Raw genomic sequence first — 20,797 nt, forward strand, 5'->3', positions numbered from 1 at the left:
AACGGCACCCAAATGAAATGGAATGGTAATTACAGATTATTGCCTACAATTCCCCATACGTGAAAATACTTATGTGCAAAGTAATAAGCAACTTGATATCAGTGTCAAGAAACAACATGCCTTCAGATTAGTACTCAGAACTACTGAGGACATTGTTGCAGGGTAGACAATGCAAAGGAAGCTGTTACCACATTTCAGTAGCAATATCAAATTCATCCCATTGCCTATTTGGTTTAACTTTGTTAATAAGTTGGTTTTTTTTGAAGGCAATGGTCCTGGGATAGTCTTTGAAACTTTGCATTACCCTTTACTCATGCTGTCTAATGGACAACAAATTAAACTGATGCTTCAAGACAGCAAAATTGCTCGATACCTACTAATTTGTGTCCAGCTAATGTTGGGATATCCAAGCTGCTGCACATAGCTTACTTGTGGCTCTAGTGTTCTGGCTAATCTGCCCATGAAGCTCTGCAGCTTGGTCTCTATTCAATCTTTAGTTTATTACTCCACTGGTTTCTGCTGTTTGAATTCCATGGCTTGAAAATTTTGAAAAGTCTCCTATAAGTGAATTCACATTACTTCAAAAGAGCACAAGAAAATATAGGATGAGCGAAGCCATTGAACCCATTTTAGCTCTTCTATCCAGAACAGCTCTTGCCATTCCTGCACCTACTGTTTTTTAATTATTTCAGAGCTTTCCCCTCAACCACTTGGCCTAAAGTCTATTCCAAGTTGAGTGATATCACTCCAAAGATTACCTTTGACTAGATTACATCTGTTTGATGTTGTCCTACGTGCATACCTTAAGTTAAAGTATTCTGGTTAGCTTTCTCAATTCCATTTACTATCTTACATATGCCTGTAAAATCATGGCTCAGGCATCTCTTTCCAGTCTGAAAAATCCAGTTGTCTCTCCTCTTCCCTTAAAACTCTGACCTTCACATTGAGGTTCAACCATGGGGCTCTCTCCACTTCCTCCAGCACTTAATGTTTACCTCATTTTATTGAGATCAAGGCTGTACATAGTATTCAAGGTACAGTCTGACCAGAGCTGTACAGTTTGGTTACAACATATACTGTTCTGGCTCTTTAGTCCAGCATTCTATTGACTTTTTGATTGCTGCTTTGGATTTATTCTTGGTTGATTTGAATGACTCCAAGCCCTCAAAAATGGACTGAGTTTGCTGTTAGCACTAAATGACCAGCACTCTCACGGGTCAACTACTAAATTAATTTCTTCCTTGGCCTTGAATTGTTCAGGTGGAAGGCATAAATGACTGTGTTGGCAGTGTTTAGTTGAAGTCTCCATTTTCTGAAGTAGGCTTCCAGAGAACATAGATCTTCAGTGAGTGTTTCCTCGGTGTTCTGAAGTTCTTTAGTCTGGAAACCCATAGTCAAGTCAACAGCATATGCAAACAGCCATGACTTTGTAGGAGGAAGGTCACTGATAGATAGATATACATATATGTTAAAGAGAACTGATGTGAGGATTGATCCCTATAGGAGCCCATGGTTAGTTATGCATGAGTGGCTGATTTGGTCTCCAAGGTACACACAGAACTATTAGTTCTATTAGCAGATGATTTTGGAGTGTTTCAGCAGCATGCCTGTGGGCCACAGTGTCATAGGCACAGGCCTTCCTGTGAACCAGCCTCAATATGTGAGGTCAGCATCAGGACTTGCTTGGAGCAATTGCAACCTGTGCAAAAACCTGCCTGTTGGGGGAATATTGTTGCTTCCAGGGTAGGACTCAGTCTGTTTAGAAAGAAGCATTCCAGGAGCTTATCTGTTATTGAGAGCTGGGGAACAGGGCAGTAACTGTGTGTGGGTTGCCAAACGGCTTCCCTGGCTAGGCAATGCCCGCTATCTTTGATTGGAGCCAGATGTTTGGAATGCTGCCTCTGCTGTGGATGTTGGTAAACACCTTTGTTAACCACTTCCTTCCCTGTGATCCAATGTTCTTCCAGAATTCTGGGTAAATCCCATCAACACCTGCTGCCCTGCCCGACTTTGTTGCCGTCAGGGCACTATCCATTGTGTGTAACAGCTTGCAAAGTCTGGTAACTCTGGGGTAGTCTTCAGAGACAACATCCAGGTTGTTTTTATCTTCCCTAGTGGCCTGTATTTTTGAGTTTATTAGGAGCTATTAAGCACTGTTTTATGGTGTGTTCACTCTCAAATTCACCCATCAAAACCATTCATGATTTAAAAAAACTTTATTAGATCTTCTTTCAGTCTTTTCTGCTGCAGTATAACTTGTTTGGTAGCTCAAGTCTCTCCTCATAACTGTACTCAGTAGAATAATATCCAGGAACTAATGTGAAAATAAGTGAACAACTTGGAAATATTGATCACAGCAAAGTTAGATTCAAAACAAAATAAGAAAAATATAAAGTTTAGTACATTCTGAGGGGATTGGGCAAATGGAGCTTAGAAAAGTGGACTGTCAAGATAAAACATGGCCAGCCATCTGAAATCTGGCCCTGGAGAGCAGCTTCCTATGGTTGGAAGGCCGACTTTGGAAGATGCAGTTCCATCTTGGCATTGCCTGTGTTGGGCTGCTGGGATCCAGTCTTCATGTTAAAGCCAGTAAAGTAATAGGGAATCTTCAATAATTAAATGAATAGACTACAACAGATATTTTCTTATCAAATAGAAAGTGAGTGCATAAAAGGATGGGACAGGTTAAAACCAAACAAATTTAAAACAAAAATATTGATAAAATAAGGGCCAACAATACTAAAATAGAGCATGATGAAATAGAAGTGTAGTGGGGAGGTGAGCAGGGAAATTAGAAAGGGTAAGAGAAAGTTTGAAAAAGGTTGGCAGGTACATAAAAAGTAGACTTTTAAAATTGACAAAATAGTTTAACAACAAAATCACTTGAGATTAAAGGAAACTAGCTGCGAAGTAAGAAAATATGGTGGCATTTTAAAATATTTTCATCACATTTTACAAATGTTGGGGGAATAAATGTACTAGAGCAGAATGTATAGAATTGTTAGAGGTAACTATGGAAAAGGAATTGGTTCAGAGAATTAGAAGAGCTTGTAGTCTCTGAATCAAGCTGGTATGCATTCTATTGTCAGATAAGCCAGCTGAGGCTCTGACCACAATTGTTCAAACTGTCTTAGATATACCAATTGCAGCAGGGGAGAATAAAAGAATTATCCAGTCATGATGAAGGGCACAAATTGAAAATGATAACTCCCTGGTTCTCTACATAGGAATAGACATTGGTATATCAGGCCTATTCCAACTAGATCATGGCTGATCTGCATCTCCGTTCTATCTATAAGCTTTGGTACTGTAACCCTCAATAACATGCCTAACAAAAGTACACCAATTTCGGTTTTGAAATTTTCAGTTGATCTAACCGTAACAGCTCTTTGGGAGAAGAGAGCTCCAGATACCCACTACACCTTGTGTGAAGTAGTTCCTGACCACCCCTGATAAGCCTAATTCAAATTTTAAGGCTATGCCTCCCTTTTCTGGACTTCCCCCACCAGAGCAAATAGTTTCTGTCTACGCCAGCAGATCCTCTAATCAACCTAAACATCTCAATTAGATACTGCCTGATCTGCTGAATGTTCCAAGCATTTTTAATATTTTCTATTAAACGTTAAATGGTCTTGGCTGGCAGAGAACAGAGTTCTGGTCTCTGAACACTGGGTTGACAAATCACAGGGTACTTGCATGAGAGGAGAAGACTGGTGATAATCCCCCCAACTCATTGAGCAGAATCTTACCAACGTTGTTTTTAAATGTGGGCAGGGACCATTTTTGTGTCCAACCCCAATGATGCCTGTGGACCGCCTGCCAGCATGATCTTCCCAGAGGGGCCAATTAACAGGCCGCCTCCACGTTCATCCTCTAATTAAGGACAATAGGTGGGCTGTGCAGGTGGGGAGGTCAACCTCAGTGCCCACGGCTGTGGGAGGCATGCTGTTCCACTGGGAGACACGAGTGCTGCCAATAAAAGAGAGACACCGGAGGGCACAACATGGAGGTGCCCTCTGAAGACTTTATTTTTAAAATTCAAAGTATGGCCACACCACAAATGCCAGGCCATCATTGTGGAGGGGCAGCCCCTCTACAGGATGGCCTGTGCCCACTGCAGTGGCTTTCTGATCCCAGTATCCAGGCTGAGGAGATTTAAAATAGGCTTCAATGACTCTCTGGCTTATTGCTAGGAGACTGCCTCCAGGCTCCTGCTGGGCTTCAGCCTCAGGAATGCGGGAGTCACCACTTTGCCCCTGCGTGAGCACTTAACATTGGGTGCCAATCTGACTCTGCATTCAGAGGCAGGAACATGTCAGGTAGCTGACCCAGTATGCAACCTTCAGAAATTTCTCGCCCTCCCAGTTTCAAAGCCACTCCATGCAGCTAATAAGATTCAACCTATTGTATCCAGTCGGTTCTCCGTGTGTGTGGTCAAGAGTTAGACTAACAATCTTCACATGTAAAAAAGGTCTTTGGTTTATTTCCAAAATAGAGGACAATCTATTAGATGTAAAAGCAGAGGAATTGGGTCGTCTCATGCCACTAGGCATGGATGAAAAAGAAAAGTGTTAAATGGATAAGCGAACAGAAGCAATAGCATATTGTAGAATTATACCGGAGAGAGACTTAGTCCCAAGATTTTAAAAAATGTACTCACTTGAAATGTAAATTAGACACCTTTACCTGTCACCACCCAATTTGAACAAGACTGATATATACTTTAAGAAAATAATGACAAAGTAAGAACTTCTCAGAGGCAGAAAAGCAGATACTCCAGCATATATGCAAATAAAACCTACAAGATGCTTATATTTGAATCGAGAGGCTTTGATATTGTATTGAGGGCTAGGTAGACTTTTCGTGCACCTGAAATACCATAGTATCATAAGAATTCAACAAATTACACAAAAATGCTTCACTTTTCCCAAATACCTGCCCATAGGTTTGTTGGCGCCTGGAATATGCCATGTAATTTCAGCATACCAGCATATGAATTCATTAAAATAGGTCACTCAAATGTAAATTTTGAAATGAATAAAGATAATTTTAAGATCACATTATTGTATTAACAATGCAGATGTTAAAAGGAATGATTTTAAATTATTATAGCAAGACTCTTTTTACTGGCATAATTCGTATGGACACCCCCCCTAATTAATTCACATTTATCCAAGTACATTCTGTCCAAGACTAGCATTTCGAAAAGCTTTCCCAAGGTTAAACTAGCTGGCCCTCAGTTGCTGGGTTTTTCCTTACACCCTTTGAACAAAGTTGCAACATTTGCAAAGGCACATCCACACACAATACCATTGGCAGATCTGACCAACTACTGTGTAGCCCTCGAGAAACAGAGTCAACATTTCCGATGCATATGACTCTTCTTCGTCATATACGGACTCTAAACGTTAACTGTTTCTCTCTTCACAGATGCTGCCAGACCTGCTGAGCTTTTCCAGCATTTTCTGTTTTTATTTCAGATTTCCAGCATCCACGGCATTATTCTTTTGCCTTATTTTCACTCCCCTCCAACTGTATGGTGCAGCACTATTGCCATAGGACAGATTAAGAACAGATCAACAAAGGAGTTGTTCAGTGGATTAGTGCTAAATGATTCAATGCAAGGAGTTTGATGAATAAGGCATATGAGCTGAGGGACTGGGACTTGGAAGTATACCATAGCTATCACTGAAACATGGTTTAAAAGGGTAGAAATGGCAGATTAACATCCCTGCTCTCAGGATTTTCAAATAGGATACAGGGAGAAATCACAGTATTGGTTAAAGAAACAATCACACTACGAGAAGGATGATATGCTAGAAGCATAAGATTTCCTCAGATAAGGTAGGATGAACTGAGGAACCAAACAGGGAAATTACACTACTGAAAGTATATATTAGTCAGTCAGAGGGAGAAGTGTGCAAATCTCTAGGCACATTGATGAGAAATTCAGAAACAATAGGATAGTAATAGTAGGGCATTGAAACTACCCTAACATTAACTGGGATTAAATCAGTGTAAACTATGTATAGGGTAGAGAATTCTTAAAATGTATTCAGGAGAACTTTTTTTAGCCAGTGCATAGCACGTCAAGCCAGTGAATGGGTAGTTCTGGGCCTAGTTTTCAAATTAATAGTCATTTGGTAGAACAGAACTGGAGTATTGCTGAAAAAAAGAGCCATGCCTAAGCTTTTTGTGTGATGAATGCAAGACGAAAAGCTTAGACATCTCTCTATTCAGCAATTTTCAAATTAAGCTGGGCATCAGCGGAAAAGCATTTAGTGGTAGTGATCATAATGGAGTTAAATTTAGCATTAATATGGAAAAGGACAAAGATAAAATAAGCATTAAAATGTTTTTTAATGAGGGAAGCCTAATTTTACTGATTTGAGGTGTAATATGGCGAAAGTCAACTGGAAACAGCTACCTGAGGGTAAATCAGTGTGTCACAGCAGCAGATGGCATTCAAGGAGGTGATGCAGCAGAGGTTCAGAACAAATATGAACAAGTATATTCCTATACTAAGAAAAAGAAAGGGACTGGCAAATTTAGACCCCTTGGATGTCAAAGAGCATAATCAATAAGGCAAAAAAAATGTCAAGTGACAAGCTCAATAGTGTAGAAAACCTGGCGTATAAAAAATGTAGAAGTGAAATTAAAAGGGAAATTGGGCAAGCAGGGTCGGGTGGGGGCAGGAGGGAAGCATAGATTTAAAGTAATCCATAAAAGGGATTAGAGGGGAGTGGAGGAATGTTTTCATCTAGAGGGTGATGGATGTCTGGAACTCTGCCTGAAAGGGAATATACACTAAAAAAAACCTCTCATTGCCTGTTAAAAAAAAATATTTGGATATGCACTTGAAGTGCCATAACCTACATGCCTGTGGATCAAGAGCTGGAAAGTGGGATTAGGCTGGATAGTTCTTTTTCAGCTGGCAGGGACACAATGGGCCGAACGGCCACCTTCTATGCTGTAAATTTTCCATGTTTCTATGTAAACTAAAAGCTCTATAGTTGAAAGAGTTGAGAATGGTGGCAGACAACCAGATAACAAATAAAAGGGTAAGCCTTGATAAACATACCCAAGTCAACTATGGTGGAGACCCTCATGAACGCAATAGACAAGGCTAAAGTATTTGCAAAAATGCAATTGGATGATCGCACTCAATATGAGTATGGGGATGTAACCTTCGACTAACGTTGGAAAGTGCTGAACCGCAGGAATTAGAAGAAATGCCTACTTACCTGGTCTTGAAAATTACGTTGACACTTCCATTCGCTGAAGCTGCTTGGGGTCTGCATCGAAAGAATCCTCACACTCCTCGAAGTGCAGCTCTAGCTGCATTCAAGGTGGCCATGCCCCCTTTTTTTTACAGCACTAGCTGCTATAAAGATGGTGAGTTTAAAGGGCCAGGGAAATTGACAGGCCAGGGAGAAGGTAAGTGTCTAAGATAAGTGGATAGCATTTGAGGGCATGGGGGGTAGATGTCAGAGGCTGGGGGGGGGGGGGGGTACTCGGTGGTTGTCAGGTGTGTTGGGGAGTCCCATGGGTTTGGTCTGGGTCTTTATAATAGTTATTCAGAAGTTACAAGAGGTTTTAATTCTAAACTTTTCTGGGTAACTATTGGTATAACCCTGGCGGAACCATCCGAAGTTAGCAATTTAAACCGCATTTTCGGATGGTTCCCAGCACAGCGCAATTGTCCAGAGGGATTCCCCAGCACATCTTTGGGGTACCCCCCAAATCCGACACTGGGGGGCACGGATGTTATGGGCCATGACATTTCAAACGTGGGTCAATCTGTAAAGGAAGGGCTAATTAGACTGTCGAAGTGTGCTAATGAAATATTGTTGATTTTTCTTTACAGTGGTAATTTTTTCTTAACATTGTAGTTACGTTAGCTTTTAGCTGTTAAATTGATTTTTTGTTCTCTATTTTAATGTCGTGACAACTAAACTTTAAAATGAGACTGACCTTACAGTCATGGACGGTTTCTGTAGCTCCTGCTTAATGAGGGAATTTAATTAAATACATGCAGCTACAAACTGGTTCTTAAGTTTCAGGGATGCAAGGATAGAAGTTAGCCCTGCAAAAGGAAGACGTCTGGCTAAATACCATCTTTTAAAATCAGGGCTTAATCAGTTGGGGAATTTGTTGAATGGTACAGAAGCAAAGACATACTTTTGATTAAAGGTTTTACATGGAGGAAAATATTTCCAGAAATCAAAGATTAAAGGTAAAGTTACCTTAGCCCATAACTCTTTTAAGCAATTCCTTTTGTGTGGTGTGGTAATATACACACAAACTAAGAACTGAAAATAAACTTGCAGCCTTTACACCAATACAAAGCACAAAATATGCAGCTTGCTCTAAATAAATGGTGCTTTTGGATTATTTTAACTGCTTTTTAAAAGTGTAAAAATCACTCAGCACAACACGCATATGGTATTCAATGTACACAATGTGTTACATTTACAAAAGTTAAACGAATACTTTATTTACTTGCAGTTAAAACATGACAAAACATTCAAGTGGCAGATAATCATAATGCAAGCCCTTGCAAGGCAATCCAAATTTATTGAACTGATGCAAGGTTATACAAAAAAATTGCACCACTCTATGGAAATTAAGGCTTTTAAGTTTACATTTGGCCACCTTAAAGCACTTGTAGCATTAAGTTGGTCATTTCAAATACTGTGGCTCAATTCCATACACAATCTTCTACCCAAAAGTTAATGCATACAAAGCATGAAGGCATTGTTAAATAAATGAGCGGAACTTAGGCCATGTGACCAATTACACTCGAATAAAAATTATTTCTCACATTCACCATCAATACCCACAGTACTCTTCCACCAGGAAACATTTCAACAAAACATTACACGTGAAACATAACCACTAACAGGCAATGTCTAATTTAATGTATATTTGGTACTGATAATTACAAATATGCATAAGCAAGCAGAATTAGTGAGAATCCACACTGCAGGAGCATATCAAGAGTGATGTCGAAGCAAACTTGTAAAGTCTTAAAATAAGTATCTTAAAATATATAATTCCTGTTGTAGACCCGCACTGTACAATCCTTTATAAACATTATCCATGTAAACAAAAAGGAAACATACAATGAAAGACTTGACATTTTTCTGAAAATGTTAACAGCTATTTGAAGGCAACATTGAAGACCAAAGACAAAGTATGGTTGAAACAAAAACATTCACTTTCTATACAGAAATCACTGTTTCCACAGGTTTTACTAAAATAAAAACTCAATTATTTTAATAGCTGTTGCAATTATCAGAGCGCAGTTATACACTAAAACAATGATTTTGCATCTCCATTTTAAAAGCTACAAATATTCAAGAAGCAGATTTAGCTGTGAGAAATCATCTAATCTAAAGAGATCTTTGGACTTCCATCTTTATTATGCTAAAATAGTGGTGCTTTCAGGAAATTACATAACTTAATTGCCAAAAAAGGGAATTACCAATAGTTATTTACCAGTTTAATGCAACATTGGTGAAAGGAGTACTTGCTCCAATGTGGTCAGCAGTAACACTGTATTGTAGGTCCTAGTTTTAACAGTTGCTTACTATTAGAATGTTTAGAAGTAAAAAATAGCTTTCTGTTCCTGAAATGCTGAAAACATTATAGTTACTTTATGTGCAAAATGACTTGGGAGCTTTCATCCATTTGTTGAAGGATACCACCACAGGAAAGTCCATTTTTCAGATGTCAATGGGTTTAGTAAAGTGGAATGCTGGCACTGTCAAAATGGGAAATAGTTCATCATATCTGAAAGTTTATTAAAAAAAACTTTAGTTAAATTCATGCTATTACCATCTTTAGTCAAGAGACAGCTGGAAATTTCTACTGTACATGTGTATATACACAGATGTTTTAAGAAACGTCACAAAAAAGAAGAGGTCCAAAAGCCCATCCCTTTGACGACTTGACTGAATCCCACTATCCTTCTCAAAATTTACATCAATCTTTCTTTTCTCCAGAAAACCATCATGTTGAACCCATTTACATTGTCCACTTGAATTTTTTAAAAATACCCTTTACATAAACCACCTTAAAGAATGTGTTTGCAGGATTTATAACAATATAAAGCAATTTAAATTTATGTCTCAAATACTTTCGGTATATCTAATTCAGAGTTGCCAAAAACTTTCAAGTGAGAAGATAAAAAGAATAGAAGTTTAATATTCTGGCTAATTAACTCAACTAGTAGATTACATCCCCTCTGGTATTAGGAGTAACATTTCATAAATTAATCTATTTTAAAATACTCCTTTCCACCAGAGCATTATTTTTCACCGAACAATTCCTCTAGCCTATTAGGAAACTGCAATTTGTTTTCAAAGACAAAAATGACAACACACAGGCACTTAAGAAATGTTTAAAATGCAATCAAACATGAGAAAGCTCCTCTAATTGCTCTCAGAACAAATGCTGACATGTGCTACAGAATTGAGCCATGCAGGCAACAAAGGTGCTATATTAAATCCTTAGTTTGTGCTCAGTTGTGATTTTGGCAGGGTAATACCATGAATAGTATTGTAATTGGTCTTAGTACCCTGAAACTTGGGTAAAAATTGAGATGCAAGAGAAATGAAGCGGGACCACTTCCTTTATCACAATCTAGTCATGGTCTGTCTTCTCCTTCTACCGGTCTGAAAAATCACTGTCCAAGTTCAAAAGTGTAGCCACAAGCCTGTGTCATCTATGGAATTGTACCTCAACATAAATCAATGCTTTAAGATCAGGAAATAGAAGGCTGAGGAGTGGAGGAGGTGGGAGAACTGGGGAAACTAAAGTGCTGCAAACAGATCTGTAACTTTACAAATTTTCAAACATTTAATGTTTAGTATTGCATGGGATTTATTTTACACTTGCATGCAAGCTTTAAAAGACTTTTGTATTAATACCAGGGAAGATTCCCAGCCTCCTTATTTAGTTTAACCTGTGGCAATGATCAAATATTTTATCAAATTTGGTTAAAATTATGAAAAGTCTTCAGCCTATTGGTAGATTGAGTCCTTTTTCTTGTTACAAAAAAACATGTACACAATTTCCAAAAGAGAATGTTCAAGTTTATTAAAAAGAGGAAAACAAGTTTGTTTAAATATATGTAGCCAATATCATAGTCCAAAGTACTCCCCCTCTTTTCTCTCCCCCTTCCCCAAAACTAACAGGTATAAAGTTTACATAAAATCATTTTTACCTGGCTCGGAGTGAGAATATATCTGTATTAAAGCAGCTGGCATTTTGAGGTTTTTTGAGGCCTTCCATAAACTGGAGATTTTCTGTTGATTTGTCGGACCAGATCATAGAAAATCTGTAATTTACAATAATTTAATTAATAACTGTTAAGTTTTGAAATGCGATCTATAATGTTCACAAAGTCCCTGTAAAACAGAAGTGTTTTTTTTTGAGTATTCAAGTTATAGAAAAGGACCTAAACGTTAGCAAGATTGTTGTAAATAAAGCTTTCCCTCATTTACAGGATAGTTGGGTTATAGATTTCACCTTTTAGATCACAAACTTGTCAATGCAAGTCAAATTTAGTAACAGATATGTTTGTTATATTAATCCAGTCTCTAAACTGAGATTAAATTGGCTACATACCATTTACTGAGGTACACTACCTGATGGATGGTTCAACCAGTGCCATTGAAACTGAAATTTTTTTCCACTCAGCAACTGAAGTTACTGCAGCAGTATTGTTTGATATTTGTGTTTAAATAAAGTCTTTGTCATAAACCTTTTGCCCATTTCGAAGAAACTAAACCAAAATCTTTCATAATGCTCTAGTACATATTAAGGGGCATCTTAGCAGTATAAACAGTAGCTATAATGGAATTCATTAGGTTACAATCAATTCAAACCTTACATAATTCTTGACCCCATCTATACCATTTCACATTCATGTGTAACCTTTCTTTCCATGCTGTAAATTGCCCAGTTTAAGTTGACTGCAACAACTCTGATTCTGAGATTCTGTAAATTGAGGTGGCAGGGCAAATTGTTAAGCATCATACAGGACCCTTGACTTACAGAGGGTGCAGCAAAGGACATTAGGAGCAAGGTACTAGGAATAAGGGACTTTGGATTTCTGGCGACAACAGAAAAGCTGGGATTGTTCTCCTTAAAGCAGAGAAGGTCAAGGGGCTGTCTAATAGCTGTGTTCAAAATTATGAGCATTTTGAGAGTAGATACAAATAAATCTTCCACTGGTGGGAGAATCAGTAACCAGAGGACAGGGATTTGAGATTTAAAAAAAGTTCCTCTAATTTAAATTGTTAAAATGTATCACAACAATTCTCAGGCTTTAAGAAAAAACAAAATTATTACAAGATAATCAGAAATTGGGGCGGGGGGGGGGGGGGGGCGCAATCAGCATTCCTCAATTCAGCCTGGATACCCAATATTTTAGAACACAATTTCCAACCGCTTCTGAAAAGATTCCAGGGTTTTTACTGCCACTATTCCCGGAAGTCTCCTATACACTGACCACTCTTTGTGTGAAGAATGCAGTTTTAAATTAGAACACAACATCTCAGTATGTTTTCCGGTACAAGCTACATACCGTCCTGACTTGGTACTACATCGTCATCCCTTTACTGTTGCTGAATAAAAATCCTGGGATTCCCTTCCTAACAGCAATGTAGATGTACCTACACCAGATGGACTGCAGTGGTTTAAGAAGATGGCTCACTACCACCAACTTCAAGGGCAGTTAGGGGCAAGCAACAAATGCTGGACTTGCCAGCGGTGCTCACATCCCATGAAAGAATAAAAAACCTCTGGAGGATACATACATTCTGTAAAGACCAGGAACACAGTGAGAGGGGTGGTAAAAGGACTCAGATCTAGCAAATAGACTGATAAGATTGGAAAAAGAAAACAAAGGGAGATCCAGAATAGAATAGGAAGACTATAAAAAACATGCCAGGCAGAAACGTTGGTTTTCTAATGCTTGTGTACAAAAATAATAAAAATGTTGAGCGTTGTTAGGACTACTGCTTTTTTGAAAACATATAAATAACTTGGATATTGGAATGGAGTAAAATTTCAAAATTGACATGGGATATCAAACTTGGAGGTACGATAAATAATGAGGATGATACAAATCAACTCCAACAGGACATATGCAGATTAGCAGGATGTTCAGACAAGTGACAGATGTAAGCGCGAGTTGATGCATTTTTGGTAGAAGGGAGAGTGAGAGACAATGGGCTTGAACTTCCTTGCAGTGGCAAGCAGGCTAGGCAAGAACCAGGCAGAGCAGCACATCCCTGGGGCCTGGCGTCGAAGTGTAGCTGAGTTGAATGGAAGGATGCCGCCCCTTTGTTAATGGCACTCGCTGCTGTAAACCAGGTAGTTTTAAAGGTCCATTGAAATTTAAAGATTATTGACAGGTCATGGAGAGGTAAGTGTCTAAGGCAAGTGTATGGGATTTGGGGGTTGGAGGGGGGAGGTGGCATGGAGAAAGTTGGAAGTCAGAGGGTGGGTCAGGCTGGGCTGGCCTTGTGTGTGGCGGTGGGAGGGGGGTGGTGCAGTGGAGGGAGGGTGCAATGGGTAAGAGAGAGAGTCTCCATGGAGGTGTTGGCCTGAGTCTGTGCAATATTTATCCAGAGTTAGAAGTGGTTTTAATCCTTCTAGCTTTTTCTGGGTAATAATTGGTGTATCCCAGTCGGATCATCCATTAGCAATTTAAATCGCATTTTCGAATAGTTCCCAGTGCAGGGCAATTGCCCACGGAAACTTTGCACTTCTGGCCAATTGCCATGCAACTCTTACCCGGGAACTTCCGAAGGGGATTCCTCAGCGCATCTTTGGGTTACCTCCCAATGCGACACTGGGGAGCTCAGAAGTCATGGTCCAATACAGACTAAATGGCACAGTTCGTGTACAGGGTCAGAACGACTTGGGAGTAAATGTGCATAGGTCTTTGAAGGTGGCAGAACATACTGAGAGCATGGTTAGCAAAGCATTTGGGATCTTGGATTTCATAGATAGAGGTACTGAGTACTAATGCAGAAAAACTATGCTGAACCTGTATAAAGCTCTGGTTTGGCCTCAAGTAGCATATTGCATTTAGTCCCAGTCACCACACTTTAGGAAGGAAGTGAAGTTCCTTGAGAGGGTGCAGAGGAGATTTATCAGAACGGTTCCAGAGGTAAGGGAGTTTAGCTAACTCTGTGAGCAAAGAAGATTGAGGGGAGATTTGCTCCAAGTGGACAAGATTTAGTTATGGTAAACAAAGAAAAAGTTGTTCCTAGTAACAAATGGCACAAGGACTAGGGGACAGAGATTTGAGGTTTTGGGCAAAATATGCAGAGGGGAATGCGAGGAAGATTTTTTTAAAACCCCAGTGACCGGTAGTGATGTGGTATACTCAGTCTACAAGAGTGGAGGAAGTGGAGACAATAATGATTTCAAAAGGAAATTGGATGGGCACTTGAGGGAAATAAAATTGTGTATAGAGCATGGAAATAGGACTGTTTGGATTGGTCTGCAGAGAGCCAGTATGGACTCGATGGGTTCAATAACCTCCTTCTGTACTATAATGACTCTGATTCATTTATTCTTAGTTGTACATTCTGGACAGAAGCTTTCAGTTTATCAAGATCAGATACTAAAACTTTAGGGTAGAAATTGGTATGCGCAGTGCTTGTTCTTTGTACATAAAACAAATTTACCAGTGGTATGGCACACGCTCAAGCTGCCAATGCTGAAATTATCACAAATGCTGAAAATATATGATAGGGCTCTCGTGTTAATTTGGGACCTAAAGCCTGGTTACAGACCTGAAGAATGTCATCGAAAGGCAAGTTAAAACCCCTTGATGGGCCAAGAGGAACATGAGTGGTTTCTCAATTCAACAGTTGTCACAATCAACCAAGCTTGCCACTGCCTGCTCCAAACCTCCTTCCAGAACTTACCTTCGGACCACTGCTGATGTAGTGACTGAAGGTGTAGCTTTTCTTACTGCCTATTAGGGGCCACGTAATTGTTCTTGATGAATGAGCCCAAAGTGCGGGTACTTCGGGGAGTGTGGCTTTCTAGTCATGGACCTGGTTTAGGCATGTAGGTTCTAAAAAAGCTCCCTGTAATAAAGTTATCTGTTTCAAGTAGGAACCTGTCCGATACGTCAAGACATTACAGCTGATAAGACAAATATCTCAGCATTCACGATCTTCAATGTGCAAGCTGCTATGGAGGCACAATAGGCACTAGCAGCTCCCTCAGGGAAAAATGGAGGGGTGGTGCGCAGGGTGTTGGATGGATTTAACCACTGACTAGAAGTTTAGGTTGGCTATCCAGATCAAAAATCATGGCTACAAAAGCAGGTCAGAGGCAAGATACTCAGTAACGGATGACTCACTTCCTGAATTCAAAATTTTCACCATCTACAAGATTCAAGCTAGGAGCATGACTGAATACTCAACATTTTCCTGATGGATCCATCCAAAAAGTAAACTAAGAAACTCAACGCTATGAAAAACAGCAGTCTCTCTTTGACTGGAACCATTGGACTCAATATCCACCCTCACCAGCAACATCATACCATGATCTACAGGACGCATTGTGGCAACTTGCCTTAGACAGCACTTCGTAACTCTGTGACCTTTGCCACCAAGAAGGATAAGAGCAAGAAGCATATTCCCTCCAAGCTGCAGAAAATTCTGTTATTCCTGACAGCATCATGAAAGTACCATCAAAAGGACTGGAACAGTTCCAGAAGGTAGCCCAGAAACACCTTCACAGTGCATCTTGGGATGGGCAACAAACAGCCCTGTGTAATGATCCCCACCTGAGGTAACCACTGGACAAGCCTGATCCCAGGGCGGAACCCAGCTTGATAGATCCTAACTTTGGTTTATTTGTTTAGGTACTTGGAGAGGGGCTACTGAACAAAGTCACCGAAGTCAGCTAATGAACTTTTAACAAAAGCATAAACCATTTATTAAACAAGAAAAGGTGAACTATATTACAATAATCCTTCACCCACAACTATGCCTTTAAAGATATATACAGATTTGTAAGGATAACACAAGTTACAAAAACTCATACCTGTATGTTCACAGTAAGTACAGTCCATGTAAACCTGTGGTAGGAAACACCACACTCTGAAATCAAGTAACAGATGCCACCCCAGACAGATGCTATGGATCTCTAAGATAAAAGCAAAATACTACGGATGCTGGAAATCTAGAACAAAAACACCTGGAAAAACTCAGCAGGTCTGACAGCATCTATGGAGAGGGATACAGTTGACATTTCGAGTCTGTAATGAAGGGTCATACAGACTCGAAACATCAACAGTATCCCTCTCTGCAGATGCCGTCAGACCTGCTGAGTTTTTCCAAGTATTTTTGTTTTTGTGCTATGGATCTCTCCTCAACTCCCCTCAGACGCTTGTTACACTGAGCCAACCAGTCTCATTGAACTCTTTCACATGAAGGTTTCCACTCTCCAAGAACTCGCCTTCTCTCAAACTAATGCTTTCTCTTAGACACCTTCCGCAAGGGTCCACCTCCTGGGTTTCGAACTCTCCTTCCGATATTCCTCTCCCCTGGGTCACCATATGCATTCAAGCTTTCCTCCATGCATTCTCTCTCACTGGCTCAGCTGTCAACAGTACCCCACTGCTTTACATGCCTATAGCAAAGAATTACAGACTTTCAGTTGCATCTTTGAACCTTCTGAATTCTCACAAGTCTTTATATTGCTTTGACTCTGCTTCCTGCAGCTTAAAGCTTTAGGCTTAAAGCCTTTTTGTCCCTCACTCTTAACTCCACTTAACAGTACATTTTCCAGGTTCCTGTTCTTCCTTTGTCTAGAAGGTCTGCTTGAGACTCTCTTGTTCCACTTCCCCGGATTCTATGGGACTTTCTTCTTTAGCTTGGGACTGACTATCTGTCCCCTTTGCTTTAGCTGCTGCCTGGCAGCAACTTTCAACCAACTTTAGCTTGGAACTGGTTACCTGAGCCTTCTAGGCTGCTTCCGCCAGGCAGCTGCCTTCAAGACTGAACTCAAAAACTGCTCTTTCTAGTTGAATGTGCTTGTGCACGTCTGTGGGAGGGTCCTGCCTCTCTAGGCTCTTGTTACTAGGCAACAGCCCAGTTTTCTACTCCTGTTTGCTCAACTTCTCTTACAGTCATAAACTCTCATTAGAAATGCAGGCACCTTTTAAAGTGAAACGAAAACTCAACTTGACCTTTTCTTAACACACAGATACAGAAATACAAATCAAACTTAAACATTAAAACTAAAACTCATTCCTCACACCCACAAAAACCAATATAGCTTAGTTAAACTATCTCTAATTCCCAACACTTGTAACTCACCCACAGCCTGAGAATATCAAAGTCAAACTCATACAAAATAACCGTTTGTTCTGCAAACTTTACAACCAGAAATTAATTTCATACTCTAAATTTTTAAAAAAAATTATTCACCCTATATGTTTAGATGCAAATTTCAATCATTGTCAACTTGTCTGCTTTCCAGTCAAATTAAAACTTTTCCCATGATGAAATGAATACATAAATCATTTAATGCAACAAATGGCATTAATGATCAGTGTTTCTGCACATTAGTCTCACCTCATTAACGTTAATCTTTGACTTTGCAGAGGATTCTAGAAAGGCACAGTTACACCACTGTCTTGCTAGATTCTGTCCTTGTTCTTTTCCAACCACTCGTTCTTCTTCCAAGTCACACTTATTACCAACCAAAATCATTGGTACCTGCAAAAGGGCAGATGAATTTCTGTGAGAAGCTGAAAATATTTGTACAAATGTAAAATTAAAAATTCAAAATTCTTTAATCTTTTTCTACATTGCTAAAACATAGCAATTGATCATTCATAAATTAATTACATTTAGTTATGATACATGCATGAAACAATGAACAAGCTGTTGTCACTAGGTATATTCGATATACAGTTCCCAATATCACAAGTGGGAACCACACATTAACTAATACACATGAACTGTGTACGATTTTCTTAATCTGTACTCTCAGAAGAAAAGAAAGTCACCATAGTCCCAGGGGGCCATAGGCTGCTCTCTCATTGGAGACAGAAGACTGGTGGCGAGTCTAACCTGAGGATCACTACACCTCAGGTGACGGGCGAGGTTGAGAAGGCGAGACCTCCATGGATGACCTCAGCCGGTACAGGAATTGAACCCACACTGTTGGCATCACTCTGCATCACAAGCCAGCCATCCAGCCAACTGAGCTAACCGACCCCCAAAAAGCCATAGGGACCGACCTGCAATAACCAATATTTTGCCCTAGTAATCCCTAGCTCAAAATGTTCTGTTTGGAAGTAATCTTAAATTTGAAAGGCAAAATATAGATCTGCAGTGTTGGCATTTTAGGTAGGTCAAGTGGACATTATGTATGAATTTCACACCTATCACTATAATGTATAAAGTTTTAATGGTGACTGTAGATGGGATGAATATATTTTTGTCGGAGGGAATGGGAAAACCGTGATCAACTATGACTTCATTGATAAATTATTAAATTTGATTTTAATATTGTAGTTCTTACTGTGAAGTGAGTTAATGCTTACAGTCATCCTGCAAAGCAGATTCTCCAAAAATAAATGGATCTGGATTGATGATGGTTTTACTTCTAGGAGGAAATTATAAACGAAGCTACAAATATATTTCAGTAATCTGATGGTGGATAATTCTCAACATTCAAAAAGAGGGCACTTTTGCAAATCTGTCATCAATTATTAATTCCGTTATTCTTTTTAACTATGCTAAAACTCTGGTACATTTCGTAGCAAAACCTATACAAGCCTCAGAATGCACAAAGTTTTAAGAAAGACATGTGACTTTTTAAGGAATATACATTCACTGCAAAACTTAATTAACACAATGTACAAATTTTAGAACCCTATTTAGACCACTTTTACTCGTACGTCATTTCCACTATCCGCTCAGACAGATACAACCTAGCACTTTTCAAAGGTGCATAATCATCTCTGGATTATTAGCTGAGCCACATGCAAATTGGTATACGGTAAAAAAGATGAGAGAGATGAATGCGTGGCCCCAAGATTGGTGTGGGAGAAATGGGTTTCAATTCATGGGGCACTGGCACCAGTACTCGGGAAAATGGGAGCTATACTGTTGGGATGGTCTACACTTGAACTGTGCTGAGGCCAGTATTCTAGCAAGTCATATAACTAGGGAAGTAGGGAGGGCTTTAAACTAACTAGGGGAAGGAAAGGATCATGAAGGGGCAGATTGAGTAAATTTAAGGGAAATGACAAGGCAATTGATCAAGGTAACAATAAAGCTAATTATAATCAGAGTATGGCAGGAAGGGAGAGTGATTGCAAACTTAAGAGTGTGCTAGCAGATAGGGCCAGAGTTTACAAAATCAGTAAAAACACAAATAAGGGCATAGAATTCACAATAAAAGAGATGAATTGTCAGCTCACTTATATATTCATATGTATGACCTGATAGCTATTACAGGGACATGGTTACAGGAAACCAAAGCTGGGATCGGAATATCCAAGGGTATGTTACATTTAAGAAGGACAGGATGCTGAGAAAGGGTGGTGGTAGCTCTTAATTAAAGAGGGTATTAGTGCTGTAATGAGAGATGACCTTAGTTCGAAAGATCAAGACTTAGAATCAGTTTGGGTGGAACTAAGAAACAGTCAGAACACATTGGTGGGTGTTGTTTATAGGCCAAACAGCATTGGTAACGTAAATCACAGCATAAATCAGGAACCTAGAGGTGTGTGTAATAAGGATAATACAGTAATTGTGGGACATGATATAGACTGGGTAAGCCTAATTACTGCTAATGCTGCAGAGGACAAATTCTTGGAATGTATGCAACATTGTTTTCTAGAGCAGTACGTTGAAGAGCCAAATAGAGAATGCACAATACTGGATCTAAAATAGTCCAATGAAAAAGGGCTAATTAATAATCTTGTTGTAAAAGAGCCTTTAGGGAAGAGTGACCATAATATGAAAGAATTTTACATTGAACTATATCACTTTCAAACTCAGACTAAGAGTCTTAAATCTAAACAAAGGAAACTATGAAGGTATGAGGGGAAAATTGGTAGATTGGGAACCTATGTTATAAGGTTTGATAGTAGACAGGCAATGGCTAACACTTAAAGAACAGATACATAGATGTAGTTTTGTCGTAATGCACAAAACCCAGCGAGGAGAGTGTTCCAACAGTGGCTAACAAAAGAAATCAAGGACTGTATTAGATCAAAGGAAGAGATGTATAAAGTTGCCAAAAAAATGGTAAGTCTGAGAATTGGGAGCATTTTAGAATTCTGCAAAGGAGGACCAACAAAAAGATTAAGAAAGTGAAAATAGATGGGTTTGTTTTCGTTAGAGCAGAGAAGGCTAAGGGGGCGGGGGGGGGGGGGGAGAGCCTGATTGCGGTGCACAAAATTATGAGCGGCAGATAGGGTAAATAGGAAGAAATTTTTCCCCTTAGTGGAGGGGTCAATAACCAGGGGACATAGATTTAAGGTAAGTGGCAGGAGGGTTGGAGGGGATTTGAGGAAACTTTTTTTAACCAAAAGTGGGGGTGGGGGGGGGGGGGGGGCTGGTATCTGGGCCTCACTGCCTGAAAGGGTGGTCGAGGTGGGAACCCTCACAACATTTAAAATATTTAGATGAACACTTGAAATGCCATAGCATACAAGGCTATAGGCCAAGTGCTGGAAAATGGGATTAGAGTAGATAGCAACTTGATGACTGGCACAGACACGATGAGCCGA

General features: G+C 39.6%; 1 protein-coding gene across 3 annotated transcripts in view; it reads right to left on the bottom strand.

The window, feature by feature from the left end:
- Positions 1-8,466: 8,466 nt before the first annotated feature.
- The window catches only part of LOC121293152 (ras-related protein Rap-1b), an 84,363-nt gene continuing 72,032 nt past the window's right edge, over positions 8,467-20,797 (bottom strand). For all 3 annotated transcript variants that reach the window (XM_041215900.1, XM_041215901.1, XM_041215903.1), the window contains exons 7-9: positions 17,622-17,765; positions 11,231-11,344; positions 8,467-9,795 (exon numbers count right to left, since the gene is read on the bottom strand). In XM_041215900.1, the coding sequence (XP_041071834.1) occupies positions 11,258-11,344; positions 17,622-17,765 (231 nt within the window). In that variant the 3' untranslated portion in view covers positions 8,467-9,795; positions 11,231-11,257. The remainder of the gene's footprint in view (positions 9,796-11,230; positions 11,345-17,621; positions 17,766-20,797) is intronic.

This window comes from Carcharodon carcharias, chromosome 21 (assembly GCF_017639515.1).
Source record: "Carcharodon carcharias isolate sCarCar2 chromosome 21, sCarCar2.pri, whole genome shotgun sequence".
Taxonomy (NCBI): domain Eukaryota; kingdom Metazoa; phylum Chordata; class Chondrichthyes; order Lamniformes; family Lamnidae; genus Carcharodon; species Carcharodon carcharias.